The sequence below is a fragment of the Pongo abelii genome, chromosome 7, assembly GCF_028885655.2.
Source record: "Pongo abelii isolate AG06213 chromosome 7, NHGRI_mPonAbe1-v2.0_pri, whole genome shotgun sequence".
Lineage (NCBI taxonomy): Eukaryota > Metazoa > Chordata > Mammalia > Primates > Hominidae > Pongo > Pongo abelii.
In genome coordinates, this window is record NC_071992.2 from 84,754,728 (window position 1) to 84,776,197 (window position 21,470).

The window sequence follows — 21,470 nt, forward strand, 5'->3', positions numbered from 1 at the left end:
ACTTGCAAAATAGGTCTTTTGGTCACTAACCCCACTCAGCTCAAATCTTTTCAAATATCCTGCTTAACTGTTGACCTTTTCCTCAAATCTTACATAAAAAAAGAAAGAAAGAAAGAGAGAGAGAAAGAGAGAAAAGAGAGAAAGGGAGAAAGAGAGAGAGAGAGGGAGGGAGGGAGAGAGAGAGAGAGAAAGGAAGGAAGGAAGGAAGAAAGAAAGAGAGAAAGAAAGAAAGAAAAAAAGAAAGAAGAGAAGAGAAGAGAAGAGAAGAGAAAAGAAAAGAAAGAGAAAGAGCCTGCAAAGACTTGGAATCTCAACCAACCATTAGAGGCACTAGAAATATTATACCCAGATATTTCTCCCCAAAAGAACATAGGACTCTTATTGGTGGTGACATAACAACTCTACTTAGTGAAATCTGATCGAGTCCCTTAATGATGAAATGACACACTGGGTGGAGCCAGTTATGCTGTTTCACTTCAAGCCGTCCTCTTCACCTTCCAGACTATTCCTATGGGAGATGATTATTAGCCCGTTTTTTCCCAATGTTTTGTCTAAAAATAGCCAAAATTTAACTTTTCCTGAGAATTACGTGGACTTCTGGAAGTACCTTTCTCACTGCTTTTAAGTGGGCTCTCCTCCCTTTAACACCGACCCATTTTCTTCATATGAACTCTTATTTTTTTTTATCTTAAACCTTTTCATTCATAGCTTTCAATCTGCATTTTGAACCTAATAGGAAATCTCTGTTGGGCTTCAGCACTGTCTGTATTTAACACCATGTGTTTCTTTCTAGGATTTAGATGTTGTGCATGGAAAACTATATAGTGAATGGTTTTATAAGTTCTAAAGCTAACAGTAATTACTCTTGTATTTTCCTATATCAGGAAATAAAGATGGCGGAAGCTATGACCTACACAGGTATTCACACTTTTTTATTCTTCTCGGCAGCTTCTTCCCCAATAATTGCATGATCCAGTCATTTCAACTAATTTCTGTTTCTTACCATGTTGCACAGAGCACAGCTGGGGGTGCATGCTTGTTCTAACAGCATTCTCCACCATGTTTTGTCATTGATCACAGATCTGTCATTTTGCTTTTAAATCAGCTCACTGTCCCATCAAGATGTCCCAGAGCATTTACTCACTCCCATGCTTGTCTGCTTGTTGGATGATGCTTTTAAGCATGGAATGATGTGAAGGAAAAAAACAGAATGGCCTTTGCGAGCCCCGGGAAAGAGTGGGAGATTTATTTTCTTTGTGGTACTTACACACTGATTTGGTGGGGGAGCTTCATGAAAATGGGTTGGAGATTTTTATTAAATGTAGCATCAAAGGCACAAAATGACTAATGAGAATTTTAAGAGCACTCTAAGGCCGAAGTTGGAGGAAACAAGGAATTTCCTTGTTGATGTTCATTCATTAACTTTGGTGGCGAAAAGCAGCACCCCTAAGATTCTGAAAGCTCTGCAGAGAGGTGGTGAATAAAGAGAAGGTGCTGGGAGTTGGGGACAGAGTACCGGGAGTCAAGACACTAGTAAAGGGCCACACACAGTGGCTCATGCCTGTAATCCTAGCACTATGGGAGGCCAAGTGGGAGGATCGCTTGAGTCCAGGAGTTTGAGACTAGCTTGGGCAACAAAGTGAGATAAAAAAAATTTTTTAACTAGCCAGATGTGGTGATGCATACCTGTAGTCCCAGCTACTCAGCTACTCAAGAAGCTGAGGCAGGAGGATCTCTTGAGCCCAGGAGGTTGAGGCTGCAGTGAGCTATGATAGTGACACTGACCTCCAGCTTGAGGGACAGAGAGAGACCCTGTCTCTAAAAATTAATAAATAAATAAATAAATAAAGACAATAGTCTCAACATAGCACCAAGACAACACACAAACATTCCATAAACAACCCTCAGCCCTGTCATTTTATGCCCCTCCAACCTTCATCCATCCCTCACTGTGCTCTGGCACGCTCCTGGTGGCCGTGTCACTTGGTCATCTGGCAATATTCGCCATTGCTAATTTTCTACTCTAAGCACAGACCTCAGGCAGGTCTGCCACCTGAAGCAGCTGGGCACTGTCCTTACCGCCTCTGCTGAGACAAAACTGAGGCACGGACATTACCAGTACCCTAGTTAATGTATCCACTTGGGAGAAAAACATCCGTCAAAGAAATGTGAACTTAATTGGTGCCATCTATATTAATATCTTCTTTATATTAATATGTTCTTCATCTGTATTAATATCTTTAAAATTAATATACCAAAGAATGTTGCTGTTCCTGGCACCCTGTTTGGCCCCTCTAACTTCCAGAGCTATGGTCTCAGATGCTTCCTTTTAGAGAGTAGGTCATTAGTCCAACAAGAAGCCAAATGACAACAGATGAGGCAGATGAAAACAAAGGAAGCTGGACTTTTGGGTACATGTTATAGCCATTTATGTATGTCTTCTTTTTTCCATTTTCTCTTGTTCTTCATCTTGACTGTCCTCAATCTGCCCCACACCAACCCTGTGTCACTCCCAGCACACATAAGATAGAGCAGAAGACCCCACCCTTGAGCTGGTCTCCCCTGGGTATGGGCTGATGAGGTAACATCCCGCACACCAGGACGATCTTGCCTGCCTCCCATCAGTCACATTAAGACATTTCCAAAGTGTAATATTATAAATGGACCTACCTCTAAATATTGACTTTACAGTTATTTTATGAGGCACTCAATTTATAGCTATGGGATTTTCAGTCTAGTGTCATGAAAGAGATAAAAGGGTGTTCACAGATTCTTTAAGACATAAGGCTGGTCAGGGATGAGTCAGAGAGTCATTCTCCATGAAGTCACCCCTGGCCAACTTTGAAAGGAAGAATGTTTAACTGCACTTTGGGTGTAAATGACAAGCATCTGGGACCCTCCCCATCCCTGATCCCTGCCACCACCACTCAATGGGCCAGATAATCAATTGTTTCTGAGGTCATTTTCACACAATCTTGGCAACTTTAATTGTTGAAAGCATGCATGCAGGGGCAACATGGTGTTACCTGTTGCTTTTTTTTTCTTTCTAAGCTCCTCACCAGAGAGCAGATCTAAGGATACTTTATAACTCAAAATAACTGGCATTTTCAGACTTTGCCATTTCATAGTCCATAAGGCAAGCCATCTTTCAGCGGATATCCATGTGGCAGGCAGGAAATCTTGACATGGGTTTCTCAGAAAATATCTACCTAGTCACACCTGGGAATTCACTAAACACCCAAATGCAGTGTTTGATGTGGCCTTACCTGCTCCTTGTATCTTATTGGATTGAATGAGAACAGATGCAAAACAAGTATGTACAGAAATGCCAGGAAAACTACTGTCTTCCAATGGGGTTCAACAGTTGAAAGCCCTCCATTGATGGAGCCACTTAGGAGGTTTCAGTGTCTTAATTCTTTCAGATTTTGTTAGTTTTAGAAAACTAATTTTAAAAAAAAAACAAGTTCTTTATCATGAAATTTGATTACAAAAGACTTTGAAAGAAATGATAAGAACCATATCTGAAGAATTTGAAATTTGAAAATTCAACAGAGCATTTTCTTAAATGTATCTTGTACAAGATGAACTAAATAAATGTATTTAAACTGCCTTCTTTTTGGTGGATTTTCAAAAATTAATCTTCAGACTTATTTAGAGGGTTTTCATAAAGCAAGTTTTTTTCTGTTGCTGCTCAATTTCTTTCTTTTCTTTTTTATCTTTTCTTTTCTCTTCCTTTTGCTGTTCCCTGTGCATGAAGCAGGAGGGGCAGCTGAAATGCTTTGCATACTCACCCTGGTCATTTTCCAGTTAGGACAAGCTCAGAGGGAGAGCACAGCTCAGAAGGTGGCACTCATGACTCAGGAAATAATTTGTGGCTGATTTGAAAGCAATATCTTCTAAGCGTGTTGCAAAATAGAGAAAAATCAACAGGTTGAGGGGGTATTTATTTTTCCGACTGCATATGAAAGCTGATGCTGCTGCCCTTTGAGGGCCAAGAGGAGCTCCTGGCAGAAGTGGCCATGTGTCCTGTGGCTGTGTGGGGCAGGCGGTCAGTTCTGGGCAGCCTTCTCAGGGCTGCTTCCTGATCCTTTGCTTCAAGCTCTCTGGGCTGTTAGACCACACAGAGCTCCACCCTCGGCAGCCACGCTTTGACTACATTGCTTTCACTTATTTTGACTCATCTCCCTCACAGTGACAGTATGTGCCAGAGGTGGCTGTGGGTGATACAGCCATGTGTTAGTGCTGTACAGCACTGTGGTCATGGGGATGGACGCTGGAGCCCCTGACTAGTTTGAGTTCAAATCCCAGCCTCGCTGGTGGGCATGCTTAGAACAGACCCTGGCAGGGGCCAAGCCCCAATAAGTGGTAGAGTCATTGGTAAAGGATAATGCTGAATGCAGGACATTTATATGGATGAAAGAGTATGGGAAAGGGAATTTCAGTGATGTGAATTCCAAAGCGTGTTAGTATATTTTATAAGAAAGACAAAAAGGTATTCATAAGCACCACCGATCTCCATCATCAGTCACAGGCAACCAAGAATTGAGCACTCTCCCAGCACCTTGGGAGGTGGAGGCGGGCGGATCACGAGGTCAGGAGATCGAGACCACCCTGGCTAACACAGTGAAACCCCGTCTCTACTAAAAATACAAAAAAAAGAAAAATTAGCCGGGAGTGGTGGCGGGAGCCTGTAGTCCCAGCTACTGGGGAGGCTGAGGCAGGAGAATGGCATGAACCTGGGAGGCGGAGCTTGCACTGAGCCGAGATCTTGCCACTGGACTCTAGCCTGGGTGACAGAGCGAGACTCCGTCTCAAAAAAAAAAAAAAGAAAAGAATTGAGCACTCTCAATTCCATCTTCTGAACTGCCTGAACCTCTTGAGATGAGAAGAACAAACCAAACCTTCGCTGTCCTGCTCTAGGTTACTCTAGTGGAGCTTCCCGGGTTCTCCTCTCTCTGTCACGTCTCAGGTGCTCCATCTTATTTTAAAGCTGTCTTACTAGTGCTGTTGGACTTTTCTGTTTCAGATGCTCAAACAAGAGATGGGGCAGGGGCAGGGTTTGGGGTCAAATGGGCTGGAGGTGAGATTGGCCCCCTAAGGTGTTGAGGAGACTTGGGGTGAAGGTCGTTAGGGTATAAGTCAGAGCCAGGGCTACTGCGTGCACAGAGGTGTGTCATGGAGCGGCCAGTGGGCACCAAAATCCAGCCAAAGCTTGGCCGTGAGAGCTGGGTAGTGGCAGGGGTGACAACAGTGGCCACCCTGGTAAGGTTAAGGTCAGACTTGGGTTAGTCTAAGCTGTCAGAGAGTGTTCATCATTTTTCTTACCTTTCCAATACTGACTCTATTCCCAAGGCCTTGTTTCTTGTGCCAGAGAAGAAACTATAGCACATGCAGAACTCCTTAAGATCCTCCCCAGACTGCGGAATGAAATGTATCTTTAATCAATTTCAATATATGGGGGGGGAAATGTGCCCTCATTCATCCGTGCAACAAATAAAGACAGAAAGAATCGAAACGACCACCTCTGTGCCAAACGCCACCTTCACAGGGAGTGCAGTCTGGTGTTAGAGTGCACGACGCAAAGTGCTTTGACCGGAAATATATGGCGTCATAAGAGCCAGGAGAGGGCCCCAACCCAACCCAGAGGAGTCAAAGGAAGCTTTCCAAGGAGTTGGCATTTATGCCGCATCCTGAAGGCAACAGTGCGGTGATCCAGACACAGGATGGAAAAGGAAGTCAGTCCAACCAGAAGGCAAGACTCGTGTGCGGACTTAAGATCAGTTCCGTGACGGTGCAAGGCAAGGAGAAGAGAAGGATGAGCTGAAAAGGCAACCAGGGCCTATTTTATGGAGCGTGTTATGTGGAGAATGATGATATGATTTATCTTCCAAACAGGGATGTTTTGACCATGGGGGAAGAGTACTAAAAATAGTTAATTATTTATATTAATTATTATTTATATTAATTATTTTTTATATTAATTCTATATAAATATTCTTATGTATTTGTTTACCAATGAACTAGTCAGTAGATCTATAAAACAGTTGTATTTAAAACTATTTTCTAGGCTAAAATATCAAACATTCTGGACAAATGCCAAACTGAACAGGGTACCAGTACAGCAGATACAAACTGGAACCATCCCAGGCAAACAAAAAATGTGGTCACCCTAGTTACATGCTACATCAAAGGATGTAATCTCTGTCCTAAAAGCAATAGGCAGATATTCAAGAGCATTAAACTGGGAGAAATAATATGAGAGGATTTGGGCTGATCAGATTAGGTGACATAAATAGTTATGAGAATAGTTTTGTGGGTCACATTGGTTTGTGGGTCAGTTCTGGCTCGATCACTTCCCAATTTGAGGACCACTTGCTAACAGTATTACAACACTTACTATGGTCCAGCGCTCTTCTGAATGCTTTCATGTATTAATGTATTTAACCCTCTCGATAACTTTGTAAGGTCAGTACTATTATTATCCTCATTTTTTTTTTTTTTTAAGATGGAGTCTCACACTGTCGCCCGGGCTGGAGTGCCGTGGTGCCATCTTGGCTCACTGCAACCTCCATCTCCCAGGTTCAAGCAATTCTTCTTGCCTCAGCCTCCCAAGTAGCTGGGCTTACAGGCACCTGCCACCACACCCAGCTTATTATCCCCATTTTACAGATGAGAAAATTAAGCCACAGAGTGACTAAATAACTTCCCCAAGATTATACAGCTGATAAATGGTAAAATTCAAACCTAGCGAGTCTGGTTCTAGCTGTGCTGTTAATCTCTACACTATACTGATTCTCTTGGACAATTTATTTAACTTCTTTTATTATGGCCGAATTTTCTCATCTTTAAAAAGGTGATAATACATATACATAATAATACACAAGGATTTCATGAGATATTACCTGAAAAGTAAGCCCTGAATTCATATTATTGTATGACTGATGTTTGATAATAAATTTGAATAGTGAGAGAAAAATTGTATCAAAGAGCCCTGGAATTTTTTTTTTTTTTTTTTTTTTTTTTGAGGTGGAGTCTTGCTCTGTCACCCAGGCTGGAGTGCAGTGACACAATCTTGGCTCACTGCAACCTCCACCTCCCGGATTTAAGCAATTCCCCTGCCTCAGCCTCCCTAGTAGCTGGGACTACAGGCACAGACCACCATGCCTGGCTCATTTTTGTATTTTTAGTAGAGATGGGGTTTCACCATGTTGGTCAGGCTGGTCTCGAACTCCTGCTCAAGTGATCCTCCCACCTCAGCCTCCCAAAGTGCTGAGATTACAGGCATGAGCCACCGTGCCTGGCTGAGCCCTGGAATTTTGAAGGACATTTATCTTCACATTAATGGATGACAAAATTGCAGTTTTTAATGTCAATGCTATATTAATAAAGAGGAAAAGTTATGTGCATTTACCAATAAGTAGATATAATTAGCCATTAACCACACACAAGGTAGTCATCTATAAATGACATACATATTTATTTCTATTTTTAGACTATCTTTAGGGTTGAACATTAATTGGCTTTCATTTGTAAAATAAATAGCTATTCCTGCAATTCATCCATAAAATTAGAAATTTATGGTCTTCTGGTTGCTCTGCCTGTGGAGTAGCCATTTTTTATTCCTTTGCTTTCTTAATAAACTTGCTTTCACCTTACAAAAAAAAAAAGAAACGGCTAGGCACAGTGGCTCACGCCTGTAATCACAGCACTTTGGGAGGCCGAGGTGGGCAGATCACCTGAGATCAGGATTCGAGACCAGCCTGACCAACATGGAGAAACCCCGTCTCTACTAAAAATACAAAATTACCCGGACGTGGTGGTGCATGCCTGTAATCCCAGCTACTCGGGAGGCTGAGACAGGAGAATGGCTTGAACCTGGGAGGCGGAGGTTGCAGTGAGCCAAGATCGTGCCATTGCACTCCAGCCTGGGCAACAAGAGTGATACTCTATCTCAAAAAAGAAAGAAATTTATGGTATTTTTACTATGGCCAATTCTGATTTTGGTGTCCTGCTAGTATCAAAAAGCCAATTTACAATTTGCTTTTGGATACTAGCAGGACACCAAAATCAGAACCTCTGAAATTTCAAAGCCTAAATCAAATTCCATTTCAAGCTAAAACATATTATGTTTCAAGTAGCATGAAAATCACCCAAGATGAATACCAGTTTGGTCCAAATATTGGAAACCCTGTGCCTTCAGAAAAAAAAACAAAGAGCTCAGCAAAACATGGAAGGGCTTACGAGAAAGGAGCAGATATATTAACGCAGATACTCTGTTCGGGCTCTTCCCATCGCGAAGTTTAAATTAGTACCGTTAGAAATGAGACTTGGAAGAGAATAGCTATATTAATTAAAATATCCTGCCAGATAGCAACAAGCAACAAACTACATATAATGCTTTATGATTTTCTGATTGACCCATTGCTTGCTTCTTGAAACTGTAGACACCTGGCCCGGTGAAATTCAATTTGCTACAGAGCACAGGTACCCAGAATCAGGTATAGATGATGCCATAATGGAGGGGTTCACACAACCCAGGGGAACGGCTAGAGAGGCTCTGTGGAGGGGATGAGAGCTCCTCTTGAAGGCTGAGAGCTGACTGGGCTAATGAGGCAGGGAAGTACATTCTAGAAATAAATACAAACACTGAGGAAGGAGAGAGCCTGGTACTTTCAGGACATTGCACTTGTTCCTGTGGCTGGTACAGAGGTGATGTGCCAAAGGGGAAGAGAAAGAGGCCAGAGAAGCTGCAGAAGTCAGCCTGTGTCTGCAAAAACAATCCCTTCTGCTTCTTATGACACCATCAACACCTGTTAATTATAACACTGCTCCAGGTAGAGTTAAAATTCCATGCATGCATGATCTCTTAAGTTACCCGTCTGTGGAATATAGCATGATGTAATTATGTGGTTCAGTTTTTAAAAGTAAGTAAGTGTCATCCAGAAAGAAATGTGACTTGGCTTGCGACCTAGGTATGTTCTTGAATTTCTCTTAGTGGATTCATGGCTTTTCTGTTTCCGGGATTGGGGAATAATTATCTGTAACGTGAAATCATCTACATTTATTCTGAAAATTCACCTGTCAGAATAAGCCTATCTATACCTTTTCTCTCTGAATAAAGAGCTTCCAAATGACCCAAGAAAAAGGTTTCCTTTTTTGAGCAGAAGACAGGCAGAAACCAGGAGACACATGGAAAATTTAAGTTCTAATGTCGAATAAATTTAACTTTCTATTTTGATATAACTTTACATTTACAGAAAGGTTGCAAGAGTAATTTCAAGAACTGTTACCCCATTTGCTTTATTGTTTTTTCTTGTTCTTTCACTCACTTTCTCCACATACCTTTTTTCTGAATCATTTGCAAGTAATTTGCAAACATCATTCCCCTTTATATATAAATGCTTTAGGAGGTATTTCCTAAGAACAGAAATATTATCTTACATAACTGTTATGCATTTATCAAAATCAAGCAATTTAACATTGTTACAAAGCAATTGTCAAATCCACATTTCATGTTCAAATGTTAACAATTGTCCCAATAATGCCATATTCATCATTTTTTGCTTTTCTGGCCTGGGATCCAATCCAGAATCACACATTGCAGGAAACTCACCTCTTTTTAGAGTATCCTTTTATCTGGAACAGTTCCTCAACTTCTCATTATCAGTCATAATATTTTAAAGAGTACATGCCAGTTGTTTTGTAAAATGTCCCTCTGTTGGGGTTTGTCTGATGTTTCATCAGGGTTGAACTGAAGCTGTCGATTTTCGTCAGGAATACCACATATTGTGCTCCCGGGATATCTTATCAGGAGCTGCATGACATCTTGGTGGTATTACCTTTGATTACTTGGCAAAGGTGGAGTTTGCTAGGTGAAGCCACCATAATTTTTTTCTTTTTTAATTAATAAGTAATTCATCTACTAGCTTTTAAGGATTCATGTCTGCCCGAATCATTTGCTGTACCATGACGGCTGCAAATGATGATTTCTCCCACTCTGTAATTCCTCCTGCTTGCTTTTTTTTTTTTTTTTTTTTTTTTTTTTCTGAGACACGGTCTTGCTCTGTCACCCAGGCTGGAGTACAGTGGTGCAATCTTGGCTTACTGCAGCCTTGACCTCCCAGGCTCAAGGGATCCTGCCACCTCAGCCTCCCAAGTAGCTGGGATTACAAGCGCATGCCACCACACTCAGCTAGTTTTTTAAAATTTTTTTTGTAGAGACAAGGTCTCACTATATCGCCCAGGCGAGTCTCAAACTCCTGGGCTCAAGCGATTCTCCCATCTCTCAATCTCCCGAATTGCTGGGATTACAGTCATGAGCCACCGTGCCTGGGTCCTCCTGCATTTCTTAGGTAGTGATTGTACTGTAAAGAAGAGATTTCCCAGCCAGATATGGAGGCTCACACCTGTAATCCCAGCACTTTGGAAGGCCGAGGTGGGAGGAATACGTGCTTGAGCTCAGAAGTTCAAGACTGGCCTGAGCAGCATAGCAAGACCTTATCTCTACTAAAAATACAACATTTAAAAAATTAGCTGGGCATAGTCCCAGCACCTGTAGTCCCAGTTACTCAGAGGCAGAGCTTGCAGTGAGCTGAGATAGCACCACTACATTCCAACCTGGATGACAGAGCCAGATCCTGTTTCAAAAATCTGAAAGAAGAGATTTTTCTCCTCTCCCGTGTATTTATTTCTATCAGTATGGACTCAGATTCTCAGTTTATACCATGGATATTCCCTTGCTATCATTATTTATTTTGATGATGTGAAAGTGTCTTAGATTTGGCCACTGGTGTCCCTGCACCTGGGTTCCATGTACTTTTGAAGCATTCTCATCATTTTTTGACCACCTCATTGCTTTCTGGCCTAAAAGCATGTTCCAGGTTCATCTTGCATTTTTGCCACTCCACATCTGGAAACAGCCATTTCTCCAAAGGGCCCCAGTTTCTTTTAAAGGGGAATGGCATTTGAACACCAAGATCTGGGTCTGAGGTGTATAAAATTGCTGCTGAGGTGTCTTGGCATATAGATCCTTTTGATGGATAGAGCTAAGAGACACACTGGCATCTATCAACATCTATTCTTTTTTTTCTTTTTTCTTTTTTTTATTTTTTTTTTTGAGACAGAGTTTTGCTCTGTCTCCCAAGCTGGAGTGCAGTGGCACGATCTTGGCTCACTGTAACCTCTACCTTCTGGGTTCAAGCGATTCTTCTGCCTCCCCTCCCGAGTAGCTGGGATTACAGGCACCTGCCACCATGCCCAGCTAATTTTTGTATTTTTAGTAGAGATGGGGTTTCACCACGTTGGCCAGGCTGGTCTTGAACTCCTGACCTCAGGTGATCCACCCACCTCGGCCTTCCAGAGTGCTAGGATTACAGGCATGAGCCACTGCGCCCAGCCTCGACGTCTGTTCTTGTACCTACAGATATGTAGAGATATGTCTAATTGAGTGACCTAATGCTTCCAATATAAGGTTACCCTGCTCCTGATTTCAATTAAAATGCTTTTAGAGTTTCTCTATTAAATAAGAGGCAAGCTTTAGGACTGAGTTATATATACTTTTGTCATATTAAGGAAATAGCCATCAGTTCTTTTTTTTTAGTGCTTTTATCTTTAATGAACGTTGAATTTGTCAAAAAGCTTTTTTTAGCATCTATGAAGATGCTCAGATAATTATTCTCTTTAGATCTATTAAATTATTATTGTGTATTATATTAATAGATTTGGTAAGAATGAATCCTTTCATTCCTGAAATAAATTCCACTGGGTCATTGTGTGTTGCTTTCGTAATATTGAATTCTGTTCACTAATATTTTATTTAAGATTTTTGTATCGTATTTTTAAATGATACCAGTCTGTGATTTCATTTTGTTTTTACTAGCATTATCTCTTAGACATTATATTAGTTTCTTATTACTGCTGTAATAAATTACCACTGTGCCTTTAAAACAACACAAATTTATTCTCTCGTGTTTCTAAGGATCAGAAATTCGAAATGAATCTTACTGGGCTGAAATCTTCTGGGGGCTCAAGGCGAGAATGTCCTTGCTTTTTCCAGTTTCTAGAGGCTGCCTGCACTCCTCATTCATGGTCTCTTCCGCCATCTTCAAATACAAAAATGTAGCCAATCTTCAAATCAGTCTCTCCCACAACCGGCACCTTCCTCTGTTTTCTGGGGTCACATATCCTTCTCTACCCCTCCTTCCTACCACCTCCCTTTCCTTTATAAGGACTCTTGAGATCCCACTGGCCCCACCTGGATGCTCCAGGATACTCCCCCGCCCCAATCTCAGGATCCACGACTTAGTCACATTCACAGAGTCCCTTTGGCCAGGTAAAGGAACTTGTCCATAGTTTCCAGGAATTTGGATGTGGACATCTTTGCCGGGTGGAGTCCACTATTCTGCCTATCGCAGCTATCAATGTTATCCTTACTTCGTAAAAAGAGTTTGGAAGTTTTCTTGAGTTATCTGCTCTAGAACAGTCTATTAGGATTTGCTTTTCATTGAAGATTTGGTAAACTTCTCCTGTGAAAGTCTATAGACCTGATGCATCTTTGCAGAGTGGTTCTTTGGGCTTGCTTTTTCTTCTATGGAAACTGTTCTATTTAAGCTTTCTATCTATATTGGGTTGTTAAATCAAGTTTAGCCTAAATCTGCCTCCTCACATATTTTAAGTTCAGCCTAAAGGTTTCTCTGTACATCGTGAACTATAACCTAAATAGAGTTGTATACAGACTGTAGCCTACTCTTGTGCCCATCACTGAGTTTTGGCCCATCAAAGGTGGCCAACTGCTTAAACTCTGTTCAAATAAGGCAAACGCTGAGCTGTAACCAATCTGGCTGCTTCTGTACTTCACTTTTGTTTTCTGTCCATCGCTTTTCTTTTTCTGTCCATACATCTTCTTCCACCACGCAGCTGCGTTGGAGTCTCTGAGTGTACTCTGGCTTGGGAGGCTGCCAGATTTGCAAATCGTTCTTTGCTCAATTAAACTCTGTTAAACTTAATTCAGCTAAGGTTTTTCTTTTAACAGCGTCAATTTCGGCAAACTATTTTCCTGAGCAACTATGTTTCATCTAGGTTTTCAAATTTGTTCTCACTGAGGTCTGCAAAGTAGTCTCTTGTTTTTATTTTTATTTTTTTTAAGATGGGGTTTCCCTCTGTCACCCAGGCTGGAGTATAGTAGCAATCATGGCTCACTGCAGCCTCAGCCTGCTGGGTTCCAGTGATCCTCCCACCTCAGCCTTCTGAGTAACTGGGACTACAGGCGTGCGCCACCACACTCAGCTAATTTTTTAATTTTTATTAGAGGTGAGTTCTTGCTATGGTGCCCAGGCTGCTGTTAAACTCCTGGGCTCACGCAATCCTCTCATCTCAGCCTCCCAGAGTGCTGGGATTACAGGCCTGAGCCACATCTCTTGTGTTTTTAATTTTGTATATTTCAATGATTTTTAAAATATTTACCAGTTTATTATAAAGGATATTATAAGAAATGCAAATAAATAGCCAGACAAAGAGGTACATAGGCTAAGGTCCAGACCGGTCCCAAATGCAGAAGCTTCTGTCCTTGAGTTCGAAGTGTGCTACCCTCACGGCATGTGGTTGCATTCACCAACTGGAAATCTCTCTGAACCCTGTTATCGTTTAAGGTTTTTAATGAGGTTCCATTACATAAGCATGATTGATTGCATCATTGGCCATTGGTAGTTAACTCAATCTCCAGGCCCCTGTCCGCTCCACAGAGGTCTGAGAGTCCCAACTCTCTAATCATGTGGAGGTCTTTCTGATGATCAGCCCAGCTCCCAACCTAGAGCTGTCTAGGGTACCCTAGCCATCTCCTCAGCATATAAAAGACACTCTTATCTCCCTGGAGATTGCAAGGGCATTAGGATCTCTGTGAAATGGGGGTAGACCAAATACATTTTTCTTATTATGCCCTAGTCCCCTGGCCATGAACCCCTTAGTGAAAAGATTATAAAAGTCAAAAGATGTTGGCACATTCCTAGAATTCCATTCAGCCATCAATAATTAGTCCAGTCCATCACTCTGTCATATGAAAATACCACCTAGGGCAAGGCCATTCAGGTTTGCCAGCTTCTGTTGGATCTTGCCAGGAGTGACTTAGCAATATATGACCTCACCCTTTTAGGAGTCTGGTATAATGGAGCTAAGAGACAATGTCATCTCCTGTTCTGAGCCTTTTTCAAGCTGTTAATGTAATATTGAATTTCTCTCATGACTCATGACATAACCCATTTCTTCATTCCTTCAGCCTCAGTTACTATTCCTCCATCTCTCCATTTATGACCAAAGTTTTCCACCTTTGGAAGAGACATTAGATTCAGCCACTGTGCTGCTCTAGACTTCAGGCAGCAATACTAGTCTAGTATTATCACTAGACTACCAATAATAGGCTAGCAAGTACCTCTTGCTCAGTCTGCTCCCATTCAAATAGAGTAAGTTTATATAGGTGTAGAACTAATGAGCTGTTTTTAACCACCAGGCAATATACCTGCATTCCCTGTTAACCCCAATTTTGCCAGATGGGGTGAAGGCACAATCTGCCCTATCAGGCCCTTAGGAATTCTTACATCGTTTTAAAGTATAATTAGGGTATTTTTTTGCTTAGGAAACATCCCTGCTTCCAACACCAGCAGTTGCATCTCTGCATCAGGTATAAAAAAGAAAGTTGAAGTGCTGTGCAGAAGACTTGCATCATCACACCAGCATCGTCTCCTGCCTCCTCTCTTCTTATCCCCCTGCAAAGCAGAGAAATCTGTCCAGTGGGGGACCCTCCTTTAACCCCTCATGTTGAGTGTGAAGGTGTGTAAGCCAGCCTTCAATGCTTTTGTCTCCCCCCATTTTAGACAGCAAATGTTTCAGTTGCCCATTCCTTCCTGTTCTTATGGAACTGTTACTCTAAGGATAGTGTGCACCATTATACGTCCATTTGATATGAGCTGTCTTTGCTCACTTTTGGACATTGTGGGCTATAAAATGTGTCCTTTCATCTGAAGAAATGTAACTTGGTGGTCCAAATTAGTACAGTATTTTCTGTTCCTATCCTGTAATAATATTTTAAGCATTTGCATTGCATTTAAGTAGATGCAATGCTTAAAATGGGTCTACAAAGCCCAGCCTGGGGTAAGTGTCTATTTCTGTTAAGACCCTGGTCTAGCCCCTCGGGGCTACTGGCATTGGTTGCTCGCATGTAATCCACTTAACAGCTATGTGTGGGGTGCCTACTCCAACGGAATCTGCCCCATAGCCGTCTGCAGTCTCTGACTCTCTTTTTGGCATTATATGTCTGAGAGTGCAAGAGGAATAGGTCAAGACTTAGCCCATCTCTGCATGGCTGCAGCACCACCCCCTATACCCACTCATTTTATGAACCCCAGTGGCTACCACAAGGGAGCACACCAAAAGATCCACTTGATGGTTCCAGTAATACTCCAATACATATTCTTATTTATTCTTGCTCCCTTGGACTGATACCACCTATTGTGTTTCTATATATTTCTCATTGCATCTTCTATAATTTCTTCTTTATCAAGATAGTTGCTCTTTTGGTAATTGTCTTTGTACTTACACATTTTTAATGCCCTTAATCCCTGTTTTGTGTTTTTTCTTTTTGGGTATTTTTAATAGAGACGGGGTTTCACCATGTTGGCCAGGCTGGTCTCGAACTCCTGACCTCAAGTGATTCACCCGCCTCATCCTCCCCAAACTACTGGGATTAGAGGCATGAGGCACCATGTCAGGCCTAAATCCCTGTTATCTTATTTATCTCATTAGACAGTTTCATTATCTCATTAGACAGTTTTTAATGGCCTTCTTTCACTCCCCACTATTATCTGAATCATACTGAATGAACTTATTCTCTTTGGTCTGTGCTCCCTCTCACATTTTCAGTTGCATTATTTCTAGCGTGTCCTATAAAATGCATATATTATTTTTTCACACCTCTTCTACCTTTATTTTTATCCTAGATCTGATAAATCTATTAAATGTGTATCCTCTATATTTTTGCTTCAGTGTCCCCAGTGATTTCTTGGACAAACGAGTCACAGCCTCTGGAAGATTGCTGAAGAAGAGTTGATGTGCACAGTATCCCCTGCATTCTTATGAGTTTCAAACTGTTCCTTTATAGCCTTGATACTTGAAGGAGATCTGGACTGGATATGAGATGCTAGGTTCATATTTTAATTTCTGATTTCAGATGGCTTTTCCATCCTCAGATGCTTGATTGAGAACATTTAATTCACACAGCACTGGTGTGTTGTGGTTTTCTGCACTTTATAGTTTATTTCGCCAGGGGCATTTTCTTAAGGTGGTTTTTTAAATTCTTGTTTTCCACTTTATTTTTGTTGTTGTTGTTGTTGTTTATTTTATTTTTTTAAGTTCTGGGATACATGTGCAGGATGTGCAGGTTTGTTACATAGGTAAATGTGTACTATGGTGGTTTGCTGCACCTATCAACCCATCACCTAGGTATTAAGCCCAGCATGCATTAGCTATTTTCCCTGATGCTCTCTTTCTCCCGACAACCCCACAACAGGCCCCAGTGTTAGATCGTTCCCCTTCCTGTGTCCGTGTGTTCTCAATGTTAAGCTCCCACTTATAAGTGAGAACGTGCAGTGTTTGGTTTTCTGTTCTTGTGTTAGTTTGCTGAAGATAATGGCTTCCAGCTTCATCCATGTCCCTGCAAAGGAAATGATCTCATTCCTTTTTATGGCTGCATAGTATTCCACGGTATATAAGTACCACATTTTCTTTATCCAGTCTATCACTGATGGGCATTTGGGTTGATTCCACGTCTTTGCTATTGTGAATAGTGCTGCAGTGAACATACGCGTGCATGTCTTTATAATAGAATGATTTATATTCCTTCGAGTACATACCCAGTAATGGGATTGCTGTGTCAAATGGTATTTCTGGTTCTAAATCTTTGAGGAATCACCACACTGTCTTCCACAATGGTTGAACTAATTTACACTTCCACCAACAGTGTGAAAGCGTTCCTACTTCTCTGCAACCTTTCCAGCATCTGTTGTTTCTTGACATTTTAATAATCACCATTCTGACTGGCATGAGATGGTATCTTATTGTTCTACTTTCTTTTATAGTAATTTGATATAGATTTAGGTTCTTTTATTTCATGGATTTATAGTATTTACAAGCCTCCTAGTTTAAGAGAATTCTTTTCTGTGAGTGTAACTAAGTATACTTCCTCTTTACCTTTTTATTTTATTATTATTTGGGAGTGAAAGTGAGAGAGGTTGTGTGTCTTCCAACTTTTCGTATCTCTTTTTCCTTGCAGGACCTGAGATTTCCCATCTTTTGCTTCCTCCTTGTTTTACCACCCAGTTTCCAATGGGTGTTTCTCCCTTCTCTCTTCCTTTGTGTCCTTTTCTGCCCAAAGCAATGCCTCCCAGACTGCTGCCTTGAATCGTGCACAGGCACAAGGCTGAGACTTAGGGGTCCCATCCTCACTGTCAGTGCTGTGGCTCACCAGGAATCTTTACAGTATTTTATGCAAAAGATTGACGTTCTTTCCACCAACAGCCTCCAATCAATCTTTGACTCCACTGACACTTCCCTCTTCTCTCTTCCATACTGTTTTCCCAGAGCTTGTGGCCACAGTGTGACATTCAGCTCTGCTGGGATTTGGTGTTAACTTTTTTTATTTACAGGTGATCTGAAGATTGTAGGATTCTCTATCTTCTAGCTACACCGAGGTTGTGGGTTTGGTTAGTTTTGCTTATTCTTCTTGCTGGTCTGTATGGCTTTATGGGTGGTCATTGCACTCATCTAGGCCACCTCTTTCCAAATGGTACTTAGGCACAACTAGAGAACAAGTGTTATTTTCTGCAGGGCTACAGTCATCCTGGAGATGTAGAAAGATCTGAGAGAGAGAAAGCTGGTGCCTTCTTTGCATATGAGAAAGTCATTCAGTTATCTAAGGCACACATTTATCTAGGACATAGAACTTTCAGGGCAAAAACAACAATCAAAGAAATAAATCCAGGCATTTGATTTGAAGAGCTTAATTGCATTCAGATTTGCTTTTATACTGAGTGTTAGGGAATATAAAATAAAAATATCATACTAAGCATTGCCTATTACATTCAAAGACTTTCAAATTTGTCATTCACCCAGCAACCTTATAAGTAGTAATGATTTTATCATACAACTATTTCTACACTTGGCAGATGAGGGAGCAAGACTCAGAGGGACTCACTCACATGCTTTTCTGGTTGCAAAGTTGATTTGAGCGGGGCCAGGAGTGAAACCCAAATCTCCTGGCTGAAAGGACTGTACCATTTTCAGCACTAACCATGCTTAGTCGTAGATGTTTTCATGAATGTGATCTTTTTTTTTCCCCCAATTTTCTGTTGTTTAATCACCTGTAACCTAAGGCCACTCTGTGATAAATGACTAGGGGAAAATGCGTTTGAGTGTCATACTTTTCATTGATTAACTCTGTAAAAACAATGTAAGTTGCTTGTCCAGATAAGTAGAAAGCCTTTTCTCCACTAATGATTCACCTTCTTCTCTCTTTTCACAGAGGACAGTTATGGGATGGATGGGAAGGTTAATCAGGCCCATCTCACTGCAGACATCAACCGGCAAGGCCTAGAGGAGATGCACAGTGTGAATGAAAACATCTATGAGTACAGACAAAACTACAGACTTAGTCTGGTGGACTGGACTAATTACTTGAAGGATGTAGATAGAGTATTTGCACTGCTGAAGAGTCACTATGAGCAAAATAAAACAAATAAGACTCAAACTGCTCAAAGTGACGGCTTCCTGGTTGTCTCTGCTGAGCGCGCTGTGTCAGTGGAGATGGCCTCTGCTGACTTAGATGAAGACCCAAGGCATATGGTTGGGAAAACACCTCATTTGACCTTGCCAGCCGACCTTCGAACCCTGCATTTGAACCGACCAACATTAAGTCCAGAGAGTAAACTTGAATGGAATAACGACATTCCAGAAGTTAATCGTTTGAATTCTGAACACTGGAGAAAAACTGAAAAATGGATGGGGCATGAAGGGACCAATCATCTGGAAACCGATTTCAGTGGCGATGGCATGACAGAGCTAGAGCTGAGGCCCAGCCCCAGGCTGCAGCCCATTCGCAGGCACCCGAAAGAACTTCCCCAGGATGGTGGTCCTGGAAAGGACATTTTTGAAGATCAGCCATATCTTCCTGCGCATTCCGATCCGCATTCAGTTCATCAAACGTTCACCATGGCCACCGCAGAACACCCAAGTAATTCCAGCATAGTGGGGAAGATGTTGACCAAGGTGGAGAAAAATCACGAAAAGGAGAAGTCACAGCACCTAGAAGGCAGCGCCTCCTCTTCACTCTCCTCTGATTAGATGAAATTGTTACCTTACCCTAAATACAGTATTTCTTTTTAACTTTTTTTATCTGTAAACTAATAAAGGTAATCATAGCCACCAACATTCCAAGCTACCCTGGGTACCTTTGTGCAGTAGAAGCTAGTGAGCATGTGGGCAAGCAGTGTGCACATGGAGACTCATCGTTATAATTTACTATCTGCCAAGAGTAGAAAGAAAGGCTGGGGATATTTGGGTTGGTTTGGTTTTGATTTTTTGCTTGTTTGTTTGTTTTGTAGTAAAACAGTGTTATCTTTTGAATATCGTAGGGACATAAGTATATACATGTTATCCAATCAAGATGGCTAGAATGGTGCCTTTCTGAGTGTCTAAAACTTGACACCCCTGGTATATCTTTCAACACACTTCCACTGCCTGCGTAATGAAGTTTTGATTCATTTTTAACCACTGGAATTTTTCAATGTTGTCGTTTTCAGTTAGATGATTTTGCACTTTGAGATTAAAATGCCATGTCTATTTGATTAGTCTTATTTTTTTATTTTTACAGGCTTCTCAGTCTCACTGTTGGCTGTCATTGTGACAAAGTCAAATAAACCCCCCAGGACGACACACAGTATGGATCACATATTGTTTGACATTAAGCTTTTGCCAGAAAATGTTGCATGTGTTTTACCTCGACTTGCTAAAATCGATTAGCAGAAAGGCATGGCTAATAATATTGGTGGTGAAAATAAATAAATAAGTAAACAAAATGAAGATTGCCTGCTCTCTCTGTGCCTAGCCTCAAAGCGTTCATCATATATCATACCTTTAAGATTGCTATATTTTGGGTTATTTTCTTGACAGGAGAAAAAGATCTAAAGACCTTTTATTTTCATCTTTATTTGGTTTTCTTGGCATGGCTAAGAAGCTTAAATGTTGACAAAATATGATTAGTTTTGAACTTAACACCAATAACTTCTCATGAATGTTCCACAATTTCAACATACCACAAGGGAAGTTAATTTCTTAACATTGTGTTCTATGATTATTTGTAAGGCCTTCACCAAGTTCTGATATATTTTAAAGACATAGTTCAAAATTGCTTTTGAAAATCTGTATTCTTGAAAATATTCTTGTTGTGTATTAGGTTTTTAAATACCAGCTAAAGGATTACCTCACTGAGTCATCACTACCCTTCTATTCAGCTTCCCAAGATGATGTGTTTTTGCTTACCCTAAGAGAGGTTTTCTTCTTATTTTTAGATAATTCAAGTGCTTAGATAAATTATGTTTTCTTTAAGTGTTTATGGTAAACTCTTTTAAAGAAAATTTAATATGTTATAGCTGAATCTTTTTGGTAACTTTAAATCTTTATCATAGACTCTGTACATATGTTCAAATTAGCTGCTTACCTGATGTGTGTATCATCGGTGGGATGACAGAACAAACATATTTATGATCATGAATGATGTGCTTTGTAAAAAGATTTCAAGTTATTAGGAAGCATACTCTGTTTTTTAATCATGTATAATATTCCATGATACTTTTATAGAACAATTCTGGCTTCAGGAAAGTCTAGAAGCAATATTTCTTCAAATAAAAGGTGTTTAAACTTTTTTCTGTTTCAGAGAAATGAACTTAACCAAGTTTTTGTGGTACACCCATTTCTTGCAAATAAAATTGAGTCCTGATCTCTATTTACATGATTGAATACTAACCAAACTTATAAAACAGAGCTGAAGTCAGTGTGTTATAGAACATTCTCAGATTAATGACTTCACCACAGATTTACCTCATTGCTTTCTTGAGGGAGGCAGCAGAGGCAGCGCCGAGGTATCTTTCCCGGAAGGCAACCTAGATGGTCACAAAGGGCCAGCACTTGGTTTAATGCTCTGATGTCACCGCCTTGAAATCCTTAATAATTTTTTAACAAGGGACCCCACATTTTCATTTTTCACGGGGGCCCTGCAAATTAGGTCTGGGCAGAACCAAAAATGGTTCTGGGCAGTAAAATGGAATTTTTCAAAACCAAGGGAACAGACCCACTGAAGGCAGTGTGGGTTCTTCGGGAACCACGAACTTGGGTGGAAACCTAAACACCCTTCAAGATCTCAAGTTTTCTGA

At 40.9% G+C, this 21,470-nt stretch overlaps 1 protein-coding gene across 17 annotated transcripts in view; it reads left to right on the forward strand.

Moving 5' to 3' along the window:
* SULF1 (sulfatase 1) overlaps window positions 1–20,962 on the forward strand; it is a 191,405-nt gene extending 170,443 nt beyond the window's left edge. For 6 of the 17 annotated variants that reach the window (XM_024251047.3, XM_063726673.1, XM_002819162.5 and 3 more), the window contains 2 exons: window positions 885–918; window positions 18,566–20,962. In XM_024251047.3, the coding sequence (XP_024106815.3) occupies window positions 885–918; window positions 18,566–18,596 (65 nt within the window). In that variant the 3' untranslated portion in view covers window positions 18,597–20,962. Of the gene's footprint in view, window positions 1–884 lie in introns of all 17 variants that reach the window. The other 11 variants (XM_054561716.2, XM_009243852.4, XM_009243851.4 and 8 more) reach the window with 4 other exon arrangements.
* The last annotated feature ends 508 nt before the right edge of the window (window positions 20,963–21,470 follow it).